Here is a 17,068-nt window from a genome sequence, read left to right on the forward strand (position 1 = left end):
TTATCCTTCTCTTTTTGTAACCAACAGATGGTAATGTAATATTGAAATATAAACAGGCCCTTGATGATCTAAACATCTGGAAAACAGGATTGACTGGCAATAATACCCCTTAAGGAAAATAACTTTTATTATAATTAGCTATATTTTTGTGACCCTTAATTCTAAATGGAAAACTGTAGTTTTACCATAGCCTCTGAAAACACTCTGGATAGCCATTCCCCACCTGACTCTTCTCCCAGTTAGCCTTGCTAAGGAAGGGTTTTTGAGATTTACTGTTGAAAGTGGGCTAATCAGATGAAATGCTTTCCTTAGCTATGTTTCTATTTGTAGTCAAGGTAAATAATGCCTGTTTGAGTAAAGTCCAGAATCCCAAAATTTTTAGTAAATTCCAGGATGACTTTTTTCAGTTAAAATGTAACCATTTCAGTAAAAATCATTAGCTATGACAACCAAAAGGCAGAATAATGCTTTACAAGATGCAGGAACGTTCTCTATCCAAACAGTAGTTTCATACCATGGTAGTACCCAGTTTTACTTCAAGTTACATTTAAAGTAATTACATCATATATTCTAATATTTGGAATGCAGTAGTTCTAAACATTAAATTTTTATGCCGCAAACTTCTCAATAGAATACAAGTTGAAGGGAAAAAAATGATTTGTATTGTTATTTAGGATAAACTTGCATCTGCCATAAATACCAGCATTCTAGGGACTGTGTTTGAATATGAATCCCTTCTTTTGACTTCTAAAAGCACACTATTCTAGCATACTTTTAAAATGTGGGTCTTTTAATTTGCAATTCTTTTTGTACTTTGAATTCTTTTGGCACATAATACACACCCTTAAATAGAGCCAAAATGTTCTTCTAGAAATGAAACAACTGTTTCTCGTGTGTCATGAGTAATCTTTAAAACCACCTGTTGTCTTTCTCAATATGCTGCTTATCCTTGTGTAGGCAGGTATTTATAAACATGAACTTCTTTAATTCCCATCACTTGTCAGAAAAAAATCAAAGCTTTTTTTTTTTTACAAGATTCTTATTTTTAAAACCATGTTGATATTAGCATGGCTAAAGCATATTTTCCTCTTTCTATACATATGAAATTTATGGAATATTATCTTGGGATGCATCCACTTAGTAAAACTTTCCATTTTATATAAATACTTGTCTAATGTCAATAAAAGTGTCAGTTTAGGATTATTTTGAAACATTTCATATGAACAATAAAATTGATTTAAAAATAATTCAAGTCCTTCCTGTTCTTGTAAGTTTTCAATGAATCTCTAAAGATAGGTATTTGGAAAATCCAATCCATTAATGCAAGGTCCCAGAGTCATCTAAGGCACTAAACCCTGAATCATCTGTTCTGGATCATATTCATCTACCCACTGGTATCCACTCCAAAGAACCAGAACCAGAAATAATCTATCCACCCAGTGGGAAGTTAAGTGGGGTTTGTATTAACCATTTATTCGTCATTATTTTTAGATGGGTGAAAAGTTTCAGTCATACAGTTTTCAAAATTAAACTGATTTTTCTTTCTTTTTGTCAACAGTGCCAATAGATTCTCTAATTCAGGAGCTCAGGTAAGATTTGTCCCATGTTACTTTGTATAGTATCAGTTGGCTTTAATTATTAGAAGGCTTTTGTACATTTCAAACCTGAGAATCCCTGTGGTAGTAGGAGGAATAAGCCAACAGGCTTATTTGTCTATGTTGCAAAGGAGAAGAGAAAGGGAGAAACTACCCATAATTGGTTCAAAACAATTAGGGCTCCCATTTTGATAACAAAACACAACATTTTGCTATAATGTAGTTTCCCACTTCCTTCCAAGGAGTGTTTGCCACTTTTGTGTCCATACCTTGCCTGTGGTTGGTTTGTGCACTAGTGAAGAACTGAATTGTCATCTGTGAGCCTGATTAAAAAATGACCCAAGTCCCAAGTTCTCAAGTTTTTGTTTTAAATAATTAGATAACTCTATCATATAAATTTTTAACTGTAGACATTGGAAGATAGTAGGTTTGTGGGTGTGTCCATGCATTTTCACCTTAGAGACTATTAATGTACCTAAGACAATGTTATGGAAATTCCATCATCGTAGGTTTTGCAGAATAAACCCCAATTAATTGTGGAGTTTGTTTTGTTTTGTTTTTGCAGAGTTTCTTTCAAGATGTAATTTATCTTTTTTTTAAAGTGCATTTTTAAAAGGAAACACATGCTGACATACATATTTTGTATCAGTGATATTTTTTAGAGAAATTGTGTCAGGAGCAAGATGAATCCTTTGTCCCTTGTCCTTTATATGCTATTGCAAACCAAGTCTCACACCTACCATTTAATCCACTTTCACCTTTCTGAAAAAAACAATGGTCTATATGTGTTCCTCAGGGAAATGTTTGAAAACAGGAAGTTGTGTAACAGCGTTTGATACACTTTGAAATTTACACTGTATCCATGGACGTTTACATGGCTATTTTTCCAAGCAACTGTGTTCTGTGATTTCCTAAAGAAAAGGCTCTTTTAGTTATTTCCATGTTTCAGAAGATTCATTCTGTCACAGTTTTGGTACATCTATCAGAATGGAGTTCAAGTTTCAGGCTAATGCCCTTCTCTGTGGAAATTTGTTAGTAGGGAGTCCCCGGTCCTGCTTATATTTTCAATTTCATGATTGAGAAGTTTACATTTTACATTTTAAATTTCTTGAGCAGAAAGGAGAACGCACCCACATATCAGGACAGGATTAAATGAATGAAGTGTCTGACTTAATCACTTGTTTTTAAATATGCTCTCATTTAAAATTCCTATATGTTTGGAGACTTTATGTTTCCTATAGAATTATCAAGAGAAGTTTAAAATGATCAAGGGCTTAAAGGGCATGAGATGTTTCCCTATTAATCAGTGGTTTCCTACTGGTCCAAGCAGAAACAGGGTACGCAGGAACTCATGGTCTTCCCTAACTGTCGAAGTGACTATGTCTCCAGTCAGTCTTTTTAGGGACTCAAACCATTCTTGGGAGGGAAGTGAGACTTTGGGTGATATGTCTTGAAAAATAACTTGAAAAAGAGAATTTTGAAGAAATGAATGAGTGTGTGTTTTGGCTTAAGGAGAAATTTGTAATTCATAAAGAAAAAGGGAGGAATTAGCAAGAGAAGCAACTCTGTAGGAAAAAAAAATGTTTAATATAAACTTCCTGGAAAAATAGAGATTACTACTTAAGCACACTGTTAGCTTTAGTAATTGTAATAAAACTAATAGAATATTGAGGTCTTGTCGTGTACCAGACACTCTTGAGCATTCTTCATCACGCTACTGTCTCATTTAATCCTCACAAGAACTTTATAAGGTAGCAACTATGGTTTTTCCAATTTTCAGATGAAGAAAATGAAAATAACTACTCTAACATTACACAGCTAGTAAGTAGTCCAGACTTCTGACTCAGGACAGGCTCTTAACCCCCAAGCTATGATTTCTCACATACGCAATACTACTCATCTAGAATACAATTTAAAAAGAAATGGCTTATTCATATTGTCAGCAGCTGGATTCTTGAAATTCTATATTTTAACCCTTACGGCCTGTTTTTCAACAGTTTAGGTGTCTGGAATTTGAACAAAGAAAATGTTATGATTAAAAGTAAAAATATTTCCTATTTTCCTAATTCTCTACGAGTTATTTTTTGTCAGATATTCAATTTTACCTAATTTGTCATCAGACCAACTCAGAAAGCTGGTGATAATTGCTGGGAAAATTCACTAGCAAACCCAAATTCACCTATTTTTCTTTAGTGAGAACAAGTTTATAAGAATTACTAACTGATTTTTTAATTTTATTATTACTTACTTTCAACAAAATATTCATGCTTAGACCAAATAGATTCCAAATTGTTTCTTACATGATTTAAGTTGACTCAGGGGTAGACCTGAACTATCATTCTACGTGAATCTTGGGAAAGCATTCCGATTTATATAGAAGGTTGTATTTTTAGTGTCTTTGACATTTTTGTATGAATTTATTCATTTGCTACAATTGCTCCTCCAATTTATTCTGCAGATTTGTTGTGCTCTAGAATCCAGAATTTTTATGTGCCTGAATTCTGAGTATCTTAGGATATGTGGCACCTTTTTTCCGGTGTAAAAGTTATGGCCATTTTCTAGGGAACATTGGCAACTTTATTTAGTTCTTCTTTTTAGAATGCATTGGACATGTTGTTGCTTCTAGACCTACTACTTACAAAAATACTAATACAAGTGAAGCTAATTTAAATATACTGTATATTGTTCATGACACTAATAAAAATTGATAGTGACATTCTCATCTTCTTATTATACTCTATGTCAGCTACTATCACCACCATTAAAAAAGCAATTTATAACCACAGGCCCACCTTTAATCACATTCCTTATTAGCATTTCCAGTCTTTCCTCCAACACAATCCAGGTTACAGGTGATGTCGAGAAGGCATTCTCATGTCTTTCTAAATCATGACCATTGTATTATCTCTGCTTTTCTTTTATTACTATTATCCTTAATCTGATCTGAATGCTGTTTCATCTACTAATATTGGTAATTGTCTCATGCATTGGCAAAATGTTTTACACCAGTCCGGCCCTTTCCTCTAATTAGGAAAATATATTCTAGCCTCTGAAATGGCTTTCCTATGTGACTACTTAGAGACACAAATAAATTCAAGACTCTTAAGTGTATTAGAGTCAAATGCCACTGTCCTTTCATGGTCTTATTGCTGCTCACCAATTGGTTGGCAAGTTTTCTGATGAAAATTACCATTTGGTTGTCTTTTTTTACTGTATTTTATTTTATATACTTTCTTTCTTCATTTAAGAACTGTATCATTCGGCATTTTCTTGTAAGTTTAAAATGTTAAGTATTTTATAAAGTCTATAATCAATAGGCTATAGATTTAATCAAAACATTTAATCAACATGTGAAAAAAATTGTGACTTACAGATTTAGATGGCTTTCTCTTTTTTCTTCTATCTTATTTCATTCACAAGAGTTTTTATATCAATTAAACATTTTACTTAATACTTAATAGCTTTCTTCCCTATTTTGGGGTGGGGCAATAGAGTTTTTTTTAATAAGTATGATTTTATTGCAACTACTTGTTGCACAGAGATTTCTGGAGATGACAACTAAAGGAAATAAAATAGACAGAAGTGGGATTTCTAAAGTTAAGAGTTTCATAAATCCATCATCCAGGTTAAAGGAAATAAGTAGCTATAATTACAAGGTTGGATAAAAGAAGGAACAAAGACTTTTTTTCCCCCTTTCATTCCTATGATTTTCAAATGCAGGGCTCAGTTCATGTTTTAGACTTTTATAACGTATCTGTTACATTCATGTTAGCAATATGTCTTTCTAAATATTGTTGCCAAGCCTATAAATTAGAATCCAAAAGCCTGACACCTTAAAGAAAACTCATTTTATAATAGGCCACTTTGGGTGCAAGTGAGACTGATTAGCAAAGCAGCAGATGATAAGGATTAGATGTAGAAAAGTGTCCACCTTGGGGTGCCTTCCTCATCCTCATCTCTGGGTAGTGGGCAGGCTGTTGTTGGTCATGGGACACTGAGGCATAAGATGAGTTAATCACTCCAGAGAGATCATTCTGTTTACTCTACTGTACTTACTAGGGTAAGAGAGTATCTTGAAATAGATTAGGGAAACTTCCAATAAGAATGAAATTTTTTTTTAAATTTTTCCCCTTTATTTAATTATTATTATTTTTTTTATTTTTAATTTTTTATAAACATATATTTTTATACCCAGGGGTACAGGTCTGTGAAAGAATGAAATTTTAAAAAGAGTTTGTTCTGTAACAAGAAAATTCCATTAACTATAATTCTGTCATACATTTATGTGCTTACGTAGCCTTTAATAGCATTTAGCACTGAAACTGCCATTGAGTGGGCCTGCAAAATGTGCGTGTCAAGTGAGTGGTTGAAAGAATAGGTAGTTTCTAATTGGATCCGTGCAAGCCACCTGGAGGGGTAGTCAGGACAAACAACATTAGCTACATTTAGCTTCTGAGCCTGATTAATACAAGATGTCTGAGTCGTAAGTGACTGAACGGGAAATAGAACGTAGGTCCTGTATGTGGTCCAGCGCACATCCCACTCTTCCCAGTACCTGATGCAGCCTCTATATTATTTTCCGCCACTGCAAGCCCTCACATTCCATGCCGACCTCCATGCCCCCCCCCTTTTTTTTTTTTACTTTTTAGAGTGGCTTTAGGTTCACAGAATAACTGAGCAGAAGGTAGAAGATACAGGGACTCTCCATAGACCCCGTGTCCTGACACACACAATGTCCCCCACTATCTACACTTTCCCTGAGCAGAGCAGGACATTTGTTATGATTAATGAACCTACACTAACACACCAGTGTTCCAATTCATCATCCACTTTTGGGGAAAATATTTATTTGAACTTTATCAATAAATTAATAACTCAAGTCGGCATATAATCCACTAACCCCAGCACCTTTTCTTTATCACCGGAGTGCCAATCACCCTTTGTCTTTTCTTTCTAGATTTTTTCCACGAATTGATCATGTGATTTTATGTCTATATTAAAGTTTTAGGAGATGATACAAATATTTGTCTCCTCTGTTTGTTTTTTCTTTCAACACGCTACCTCCCAGGTGATGATCTACCATGGGCCTTGTACTTATTTCAAAGACTGATTTCACAATGTGGGAGGTGTGTGTGTCACTTAACACCCACCTGAGGCTGATGACAGGCATTTAGAAATGGGCCAACAATAGGGTACTGTCCCTTCAGAGAACATTGAACTTAAAGATTAAATGGCTGTGTATTTTCCAGTTTGCACAGACCATAATAGGTACGTGCATATATATATATATAAAATATAAAGGTGTGATTACATAGGATGAAACAACACTCCCCAACTTAATTGTTTATGTTCTACTTTAAACTATAATGTTTGTATTTCAGAAAAATAGCATGGAGCTTCTAAACAAATATCCAGAGTAAAATCTCTTGGAAAAAAAATAAGAACAAGAAAATGTGCTTTATTTTTTTTTACCTTTTATTTTTACATTCAAAAAGTATCACAAGGATATTGGTGGTTTATGTCAACCAATGGCTTAAAAGAGTCTAAGGCATGAATGTCTCTAGAAATCAGACATTTTCTAAAACCATGACAAAATGCCACCACTGTGAGCCACATGTGAAGATTTACCTCACTGTGCTTTCAGGTTTGCAGAGTTCACCCACAGAGATAATTTTTTTCATCCATTTAGCTCCTCTTTTTAAACAGCAGTATTTGCCACTCTTTATTGAGGAATGAATTTTTCCTTCACTATTTGTTCATTCAGGGCTTCTTCTGCACCAAGTATAGAGCTAGGGATTGCAGTAGACGGAAAATTAATGACATCAGTGTAACAAGTCCCGGGAGTTATGTGATGACGTCACCATGAGTGATGAGAGCAAAGTGCTACAGACGTGTACAGCGAGAGATAACTTCCAGCTTGGGGATCAAATGTGACCCGAAGCCTGGCTACTCAGAATGTCAGTATGCTTGACATCCCTGGGAACTTATTAGCAATGCAACCTCAGTCGCATCCCAGATTTACTAAACCTGCATTTTGACAGATCGCTAAACTACTACTATGCATACTAATGTTTGAGAAGCACTAGTTTAGACTTTACTACTTATTTGGAAAAACTTTTCTCTCGTTGCTAATTTTCAATGGTGCGGGTTGGCAAGAAAGTCATATATTTCAGTTTCTTTGGGATTTTCTTAGTTCATGAATTCTTGGCTTAATGTTAATGATGGCTACACAGAAGTTTCCTTAGCCAAGAAGGCAGCAAGGCCTGACATTTGAACATCTCTCCAAGGTCACACGCTAGTCACTGACAGAATCCCCAGAACCTAGGACTTCTATTAACCCATTGTTTGCATTTCTATTTGATGAAAAGTAGCAGCATACTGAACAATTTTAACAGTAGTGTAGCAAAAAGCGCAAGCCTTGATCTCCTGTGAGTTTTTGTTTTGACCTCTTGGGAATTTTTGAAATCAACCAAATCTGCTTTAAATACTTTCCACAGATCATTGGATAGAGAAAATATATAAGGATGCTTTTTAAACAACATTTTAAATACCTTCGTAGGTGACTCCATAGTCATCCAGTGTCTTCCCAAAGTTTAATAATTGTGTCTCAAGCAAAATTCAGACTGTCAACTTCCTTCTGTCACATGATAGCCTTGCTACTTTGACATATTAGTAACTAATATGCTGAGGTTCCTTCAAATTTGCTCAGGCTCTTCACAGTTTACTTGTGAAGTTTACTTTCCCATTTACTTTACTTTGCTCTTGAGCACCTTTAGTGAAACAGAGTTATTCAGTGCTACTGCTTGTTTCAATTCAGTCCTTCTTGAAGGAGGAGGTTGACTTTAATCTTCGGCAGAATATTTCATCTCTTACTGTTACCTCTTAGGTAAACTGTAACCATTGGAAGTCCCATTTCACTTGCATGATATGTTTTCAAAAAAAAAAAAGTTTCTGACATCTTGCAATATTTTTTTCTGCATGAAGTGTGAACTGAAATAAGTATGGCTCACAGTGTTGACGGGTCAGCTCCCACAAACAAAACATGGTGTTCTTGAGTTTTCAGTCCTCACAATGGGTGACTTCTCATAACACTAAGGCAAACCCTCACTTGGGATTTGACTGGCTCATGTGGTAGGAAGAGCAGTGGGTTAATAGCAGCGCTGGGTTCTGGGTGTTCTGTCCGTGGCTAGCATGTGACTGTGTAGAGGTGTTCAAATGTCGAGTCTTGCTGGCTTTTTGATTAAGAAAAGTTCTGTATAGCACTTTCAGTCTTGGCCCCTGAATTTACCTAACTGACCCCCAACCCTATCCCAAAGTATAGTTACATTTAACCTCTTGCTTTCTGAGTTCGACTTTGCTTTTGAAACTATCCTTGGCTCCTCTTGTGACTGATCTTATTTTCCTTGCATGATCTTTCCCCTTGCTTATTTATTTTTTTTTTTTGTAGAAAGCATTTTAAAAATTTTTTTTAAGATTTATTTATTTATCTTAGAGAGAGAGAAAGAAGAGGGAAGGGGTACTGAGAGAGAATCTCAAGCAGAATCTGCTGAGCATGGAGCCCAAAGCCAGGCTCCATCTCAGGGATCTGAGATCCAGACCTGAGATGAAATTAGCATTTGGACACTGAACCAACTGAGCCACGCAGGCTCCCCACCTCCTTTTTCTTTCTTTTTTTGTTTTTGGAAAGCATTTTTCCAATTACCTTCATCTTCACATTTTATTCATCCAATCTTGCTGCCATACTATTTCCTATAAGAAAAGTCCATGCCTAAAGCTAGTGTTTATTATTGTTTTTCCATTTCAACTCTGTTATAGTCTATTTCTGGAAAATTCTTTCCTTCATCTTCTCCCACATGGGACTCATACTCATCCTTTAAAGCAAATGATTAATGTCATCTCCTCCATGAACTGTCCCTGTGACCTCCCCGGCTGACTAATACTTTTTTCCATTGTGTACTCAATGCACTTCTTTTCTTGTTTGTGCTAAAGCACTTATTATGTTGAATTATAGCTATTTTATTATTGATTCATTCATCTGTCCACCCATTCAAAAGAAAGCAGATCCCTTGCCTTTAAGTTCAGAGTTTGAGTGGTGAAATTTAAAAACAAACAAACAAAAAATAAATAAATTAAAAACTAAAAAATTTTAATTAGTCACATACAATTCTGCTTTCTGATACACTTTTTTGGGGTCAACTTTTTAAAGACAAAGAAAATTTTATTCGCCATTGTATCCCTAGTACAAGAGGTTATCAAATATTATACATTGTCCACCAATGTTTGTTTTTAGAGTAAATAATGTAGTTAGTAACTCATTGTAAAGGAATTTCTATTTAATGTTGATCCTCTTTAACTATTTTTACATAGTACCCACAGCTTCTTTGCTTCCAAATTCATAGATTCTTTCCCTAGTTCTATTAAAATCAAGACTAATTAGCCAGCAAAACTCCTATGGTATCTTTAAATACAAACCAGCCTACTCTAGCTGGCTTCTAATTCATTCCTAAGTCATATTCCTACTGTCAAAAGTGTCTTCCTCTACAAATATATTTTATCAAATATAAAAGTGAGGTGCTCTTTACTCTGTTAATTTCTCCTTCCCTGTTTTATTTTTGGTGGAAAAAAAAAGAAAGAATACCTTTTAATATACAGTACAACTACTTATTACCTTGTTTCTAATCTGTCTCTTTTCATGCCATTGTTAATTTTCTGAGAGCAAGAATTGTTATCTTTTATTTCATTGATAATATCCCCAGATCTAGAATAGCGCCTGACACATATAAGGAGCAATTGAAAAATTTTGCATAAATGTTTTTTGAGTGCTACAGAAGGCACTGGAATAAGACAAGAACTCACAATGTTTGCAATAGCCCAAAGGTCATGAAAACACAGTGTGATAATTTCTATAAAATGGATTTATGTAAGGGAGCACAAGAGATGAACAGTTAGTACTGGAGAGGGTTTGACCTGAGTTGGAAGGGTAAGAATGTATCCGCCCAGGCAATTCCTATGGGCAGAAAGCAGGCACTCTGTAAAGATGAGTGAAATTAGCTTGAATTGTGATCTCTTCCATTAGCCTGGTCCTTGGCCTGCTGGGTTTGGGTGGCTTGGGCAGCGGGGTCAATGAAAAAGGGACAGATAAGAACAGAGCTTTTCCCTTGACTGTATATGAAGGTCCATTCCCTTTGTTACTTCAAACCCACTTCTACTCGTCCATCCTGACCAAGACTGCTCTGTATTTTTAAAAGCAATGAAAAATAATGCATCAGAAGAAAGCTTATACTGTAAGATCCAGATGTCTTCATTTTTTTTCTGATTTTGTGCTTTAATGAATTAAGCTTTGACATTCAGTTTATTTCTATATCTAAAAAAAGCAGGATGATCTCTTGACAACACTGTCGACCAAGCCCACAAACAGGTCTTTAACTTCATGATACTTATTAATCACGGAAACATCCTCGTAAATAATGATTTACAAGGTAGCTCCCAGAAGTGCACCCAACCAACATGTGGATTAAATGGTGAAATGAGAATCCTGAGCCCTCCCATGACCTGAAGCACTGCTGTCCACATGAAATGAGCAATCTCTGGCTCAGAACTGGGTTCCCAATTGCTTTGGTGTTTTCAGGGAAGCACAGTTTTGTAATATTCTGAATAGGAATATGAATTTTTTTTAAAAAGATTATGTGATAGTGTGTTAAACTTGAATAAAGACACAGGCAAAATGGTCATTCACTCTTACCCTACTGGTGAAAGGAAATATGGGGGCATCCTGCAAGTGGCCAGGAAGTTGAACAGCATCCTAGGTTGGGAGACAGTAGAGCCATGCTGGGACCATGCCTCTCTCCAATGGTGCAATCTGGGGACAGAGTTAGCCAGGAAGTGGCTCCTCAGAAGCTGGGGTGGTACATGGCAAGGAAGACACGGGGATGTGCAGAAGGGGCTGGGTTATAGGAAGGGATGTGTGGGACTGGTAGGCTTCTTTGTAGCAGAGTGTTTCTAAATCAGGGGCAGCTTCTCAAAGCAAGTTATTTCTGATTCAATAGGATACTTGGCTGCTAAAACAGTTGGCAGATTTCTGTGTGTATACATATATACTTACACATACTCACACACACACAGAGACATTACACATACATTTATATACATATAATTATAACGATATATTGAAGTAGGTGATTCCTACTATCTCAGTATTCACTTCACTATTTTAACCCTTGATCCTCCTTTTAAATGTTATCCCACCCAGCATGGAAACAAATTCTGTGAAATGATTCGCAGCGTGTTCTGGTGAAGTAGAGAAGGATAAATGGGAGGATTCCAAATATCAGGCAATTCTTTTTCATAGCAAAGACCTTGTGCATATCTGTAGGCTTCTAGTATTTTAGTTTAGGGAACTAAGAAAGCACCTAGATTTATGGACCAAATTTCTGCATTCAGGTAAATGTCAAGAAATACAACTGGCATGTATGATAGTAGTCATAAAACAGCCACATGCTCTTAAAAAGTCTTTTGTCAATAGTAAATTTAAAAACCAAAAAATTACCATATGACTCATATTACTTGATGAAGTTCTGTGTTTGTGTCTGTATTTGCATCTATTGTATTTTGTTTTCCCTCGTGGGCACATCTTTCCCTCCTCTTGGTGTGTCTGCATCTCCTACTCTTTCCCACTTTAGGTTGTGCTCAGTGTCTTCATTTCTGCTCATCCTTGATGATCTCCTTGTGTCCACCGCCACCCCATGCTTACCTTCTCCCCCTTTCTTCCAGCCTCCCTGACTTCCTCTTCCGTCCTTGTGGCCTCTTCTATCTCACCCTCTCTTTCCCTCTCTCTTGAGGGAAAGTATTTGTCCTTCTGCACATCTCTATTCTAAACATCCATACTCGATCTATCCTACTTGAAATTGAGAAAAACATTGTTTTGAACACTGAAAAATATCTATAATAGAAACCACAGTGGGAGTTGCTAGGAAAAAAATCAGTGACTAATAAGAAGGTCAGCATTGGGAAACTCTGTTCCAGATAACAAAAATAATGTGTCTCTCCTTCTTACTGCATCATCATACAAATATTAATAATACCTAATGGAACTATTTATACACAAATTTCATCCATTTCAAAGAAAGAAGTCACTATATTAGTTTCCAATACACGAGGTATAGTTTTAATTATCCATTGGAAGTAAAAATATTTAATTCTTACATCAAATTTTAAACCTATATTAAGCTTCATTCTCAATGCCCATTCAGAAGCCACTCTTTAGTGAGTTTACATATGCACATCTTGGGAAAAAGATAATAAAATGTTCATACTAGAGAACAGAAGGACACCTGTACTTTACTCACTACGGTGCTAATTAGACATTTGTGTTTCCTGATCTCCATTTAGATCTCTACTAAATTAACTTGATTTTACTTATGTGGCCCTGGTTTGAGTGTTTCTGGGAGTAACTGACCCCCAGAAACAAAGAAGCTCCAAGCGCCATCATTAGTTAATGATTTTTACTTTGTAAACAAATGGCATCATTTTCATTAATAAAGATGTGCCTGCATCACAAGCTTGTAGGAATTTGATATTTGAAATGTTTGGACATGGTGCTTATAGATCAGAGCAGAAATCAATGAAATAGAAACCAAAAAAACAATAGAAATAATTTTTTATATAGTCGTCCACAATAAACTTTTTCCTTCCCTCGGGGTTGTCTAGCTAATTCACATGACCTTGAATTTATTCACAGGGTCATGAATTAAATATTAATTACCTTTGCTATTTTTGTTCAAAGGTAATTTTAAAGCATGTGTATTTTACAATCACTGTTACTTACTCCATTCTGACATTACATTAAAAAAAAGAGAACCAAAGTGGAATTTTGCCAGTGTCTGCATGGAGGAAGGTTCTGCATTCTATTCAGTATCTTTCATTAAAATTTAAAGGTCTTGCTCTATTAAATAACTGCAATTTACTTTGAACCCCGAGTTTTTTGACAAAGTTAACTGGTTTTTCCTTACAAGCATGCATGGAAGGGTTCTGTTTGTCTTCCAGCTGTAGAAGGTGTTGCCCAATGACTAGACAATCAAAACAAACACTCCTCTAGGAAGCCCCAAACACCCTGCTACACACACATACATAAAGTATAAATATGTTTAAATAAAGTATGAATAAGGTTTAAAGTTAGCAAGAAGACATACAGGATTTCAGTCCTCACAAGACTTTAGCCATACAAAATAAAATGGGATATTGCTTAAATGGCAAGATGATTGAAGCTTGTCCACAGAATTCATGGGGATGGTTTGAAAATAACATGAAAATACTTGTATTTAAGATTTCTTTTTCTTTCAAGATTGAAGTTTGGGGCTGAAAACCATTTACCCCAAGAAAGAACTGAGCCAGCATGGCTCATTCCTCTCCAGAAAGCAGGGGGAGCCCTGGCAGCCCAGTGGTCTTGTTAGCCCAGCCTAGGGAAGTGGTAGGGAGAGGAGGAGCAAGTGCATCTCCCAACCCCCACTTCAGCCTCAACTATGTCTTTTGCTTTTTAAATGCAACCATTTTCCCAGAGTTTTCTGCTAACAAAATTTCTGCTAGTAGCACAATTGTTATGTAAAATTTTGTAAAATACTATGCTAGGGAAATTAAAGGAGTGTACACTATATTTGTGAATATACCCAAAAAATGAATGTATGTGGTCTATTGTATACTAATATAATGTACAAAAATACAGTATTCTTATCCCCAATGTCATGAATTGTACAGCTCTCATTATTTTGACTTATTTTATTTTATTTCTAGTTAGGCATGCAAATTTTATTTATTTTTTAATGAAATAATTATTTTTTCATTTTTTTAATAAAAAATGTATTATGTGTTAACTAACACATAATGTTATGTGTTAACTAAACATAATACATCGTTAGTTTTTGATGTAGTGTTCAACGCTTCATTAGTTGCTTATAACACCCAGTGCTCATCACAACACGTGCCCTCCTTAATACCGAGCACCCAGCTACCCCATCTCCCCATCCACCTCCCCTCTATAACCCTCAGTTTTTTTTCCCAGAGTCTAGAGTCTCTCATGGTTTGTTTCCCTCTCTGATTTCTTCCCTTTCAGATTTCCCTCCCTTCCCCTATGGTCCTCCGTGCTATTGCTTATGTCCCACATATGGGTGAAACCAAATGATAATTGTCTTTCTCTGCTTGACTTATCTCACTTAACATAATCCCCTACAATCCTTAAATAAAAGAAAAAAAATTTAGATCTTTGACTTATTAAAGTAAAAAGAGCCACTTTGAACTCAATTCTACAAACACATTTAACTTGAATGGTCAAGATGCTGTTATTCAACCATGTTTAATTTTTTAGCAGATATAATCTATATAATAAAATACTTATTATAGGATCAACTAAAATGATGCCATAATCTTCTTTTAAAGTTTTTTTTTGGGGGGGGGGGCGGTGCTTGGGTGGCTCAGTCAGTTAAGTGTCTGACTCTTAGTTTCAGCTCAGATCTTGATCTCAGGGTTATGAGATTGAGCCCCAGGTGGGGCTCCATGCTCAGTCGGGAGTCTGCTTGAGATTCTCTCCCTTTCTCCTCTTCTTTTACCCCTCCCCTTTGCTTGTGCATGTGCTTTCTCACTCTCTCTCTAAAATAAATAAATCTTTTAAAAAAGAATAAAGTTTTTTTAAAAGTAGGACTTACTTTAAATATATTCTCCTCAAATAATATTATTTTGATAAGGCAAACATTTATGAACTCTGAATTTTGTTTTTGTATTTCTTTAATATTAAAATAAGATCCCCTATATTTTATTTTTCTTAATATTTTGCTTTATACTGCTATTTGACAAAACATAAAATCCCATATATTTTCATTTTATATACTTACAAGAAGGTATTTTGAAGTATTAATAAAATAAAATAACAGTCTCACTTTAAATTTCCCATCAAGCAGCAAATCTTGTTCTCTATTTAAATTCTTTTTTAATTTCTTTTGGTATCCTGATCCTAAAATCTGCATAATGACCATCTCTTGCTGTCTTTAATTTTCTAACTTTATCTTATTATATCCAACTTCTTTTGGTTAGATCCCCATGACCTGTTATCATGTAATTCCTGAAAAGACCAATGAACTATTCATATATTGCATGGCTAAGCTGTTGCTATATATTAACTGAAATTTTTAGTCAACCTATAGGCAATTAAAAGAAGTATGGTGGTATATGCTTTATTTGGCTGAGATACATCATTTGGTTTTGGTTACACATTGGAGGAAATTTATATTTTAGTTACAGCATATTCCAAATTTTGGTGTATTATTTTGTGTTTTAATGAATAGTTCTTTCTTTAAAATTTCTGGTTCATGTGAGTTTTGAATTATTTTTACAACTGTAGGATTCTTCTGCATTCTTGGAGAGTAGTTTGGACTGATTGGTTCATAACATCATGGTCATTTGGTCAGTCTTTTATGGGCACCAACTAGGATTTTTTGACTTACCTACTACTTTTAACTTACCTCCTGTCTCTTTTACGGCTGTGTTGCAAAAGCACAGCTTCAGTGGTGAAGGGAGCTATAAGCAAAAGCTCATATAGATCGGTTAACACTTGCTCCAGGGAAGTAGGCCAGTACATTATCCATACATTCATTGAGGAGCTTTCTGATGCATCCTCTGGGGAAAGATAGTTTTCTAAGTTCATGTTTGCACTGATATCATTTTTATATGCTTACATCTGGGTGGAGTTGAATTTCAATGAATATTTACTAAGCATGTTACTAAGACATGGGCCTTATGTTATATACAGGAGATATAAAATTAAACAAGATGTTTCCACGTTACTGGGTGAGACGACTACAATTCAGAGGGTTAAGTTTTATAAATAAGGTAAATGCCAAACACTATGCTGGCATAGAAGAAATGCACTCTGACAATGTTTCTGGAATGACATCCCAAAGGAGAGTGTGTTCACCAGCACAGAAGGGCAGCAGAAGGTTTGTAGGGAGTCTTCTTAGTGCCATTTGCCTATTACCGTACAACTCAGCGCAAGTTTTTATTATTATTATTATTGTTGTTGTTGTTGTTATTATTATTGCAATGTGGCTTTTAATGTCTTGACTATATTATGCAAAAACTGTTGTGGATGTTATACAATTAATCTATCATTCATAAAACTTAATCTCAGTTAAGTGAGGAAAAAAAGCATCTATTAGCTCTGACCTTATGGGGGAAAAATTCCCCCCTCTTATAAACCTGGTATTATCAAATAACCTTGCCAGTGGAATCAGTGTCCCATGATAACAAACCAACCATTGATAAATAGCAACAACTTAGATGCTGAATTTATGACATGAGTAATAGTAGAAGTTTAAAATTACAGGTTTACTATTGGGCACACTCTAGCTTAACATAGCTCTGTAAACATGAACATGGTCACAAGTTTCCAAGACATAGCTGAGAGAGCTGACTTGTGAATTTAAGACACT

General features: G+C 35.3%; 1 protein-coding gene across 6 annotated transcripts in view; it reads left to right on the forward strand.

The window, feature by feature from the left end:
* The window catches only part of LOC101691044 (ST18 C2H2C-type zinc finger transcription factor), a 297,811-nt gene that overhangs the window by 200,147 nt on the left and 80,596 nt on the right, over positions 1-17,068 (forward strand). For all 6 annotated transcript variants that reach the window (XM_045075798.1, XM_004777517.3, XM_045075797.1 and 3 more), the window contains one exon: positions 1,559-1,589. In XM_045075798.1, coding sequence (XP_044931733.1) covers positions 1,559-1,589 — 31 coding nt within the window. The remainder of the gene's footprint in view (positions 1-1,558; positions 1,590-17,068) is intronic.

This window comes from Mustela putorius, unplaced genomic scaffold, assembly GCF_011764305.1.
Source record: "Mustela putorius furo isolate JIRA1106 unplaced genomic scaffold, ASM1176430v1.1 tig00000151_pilon_pilon_pilon, whole genome shotgun sequence".
In the NCBI taxonomy this organism is placed as follows: Eukaryota; Metazoa; Chordata; class Mammalia; order Carnivora; family Mustelidae; genus Mustela; species Mustela putorius.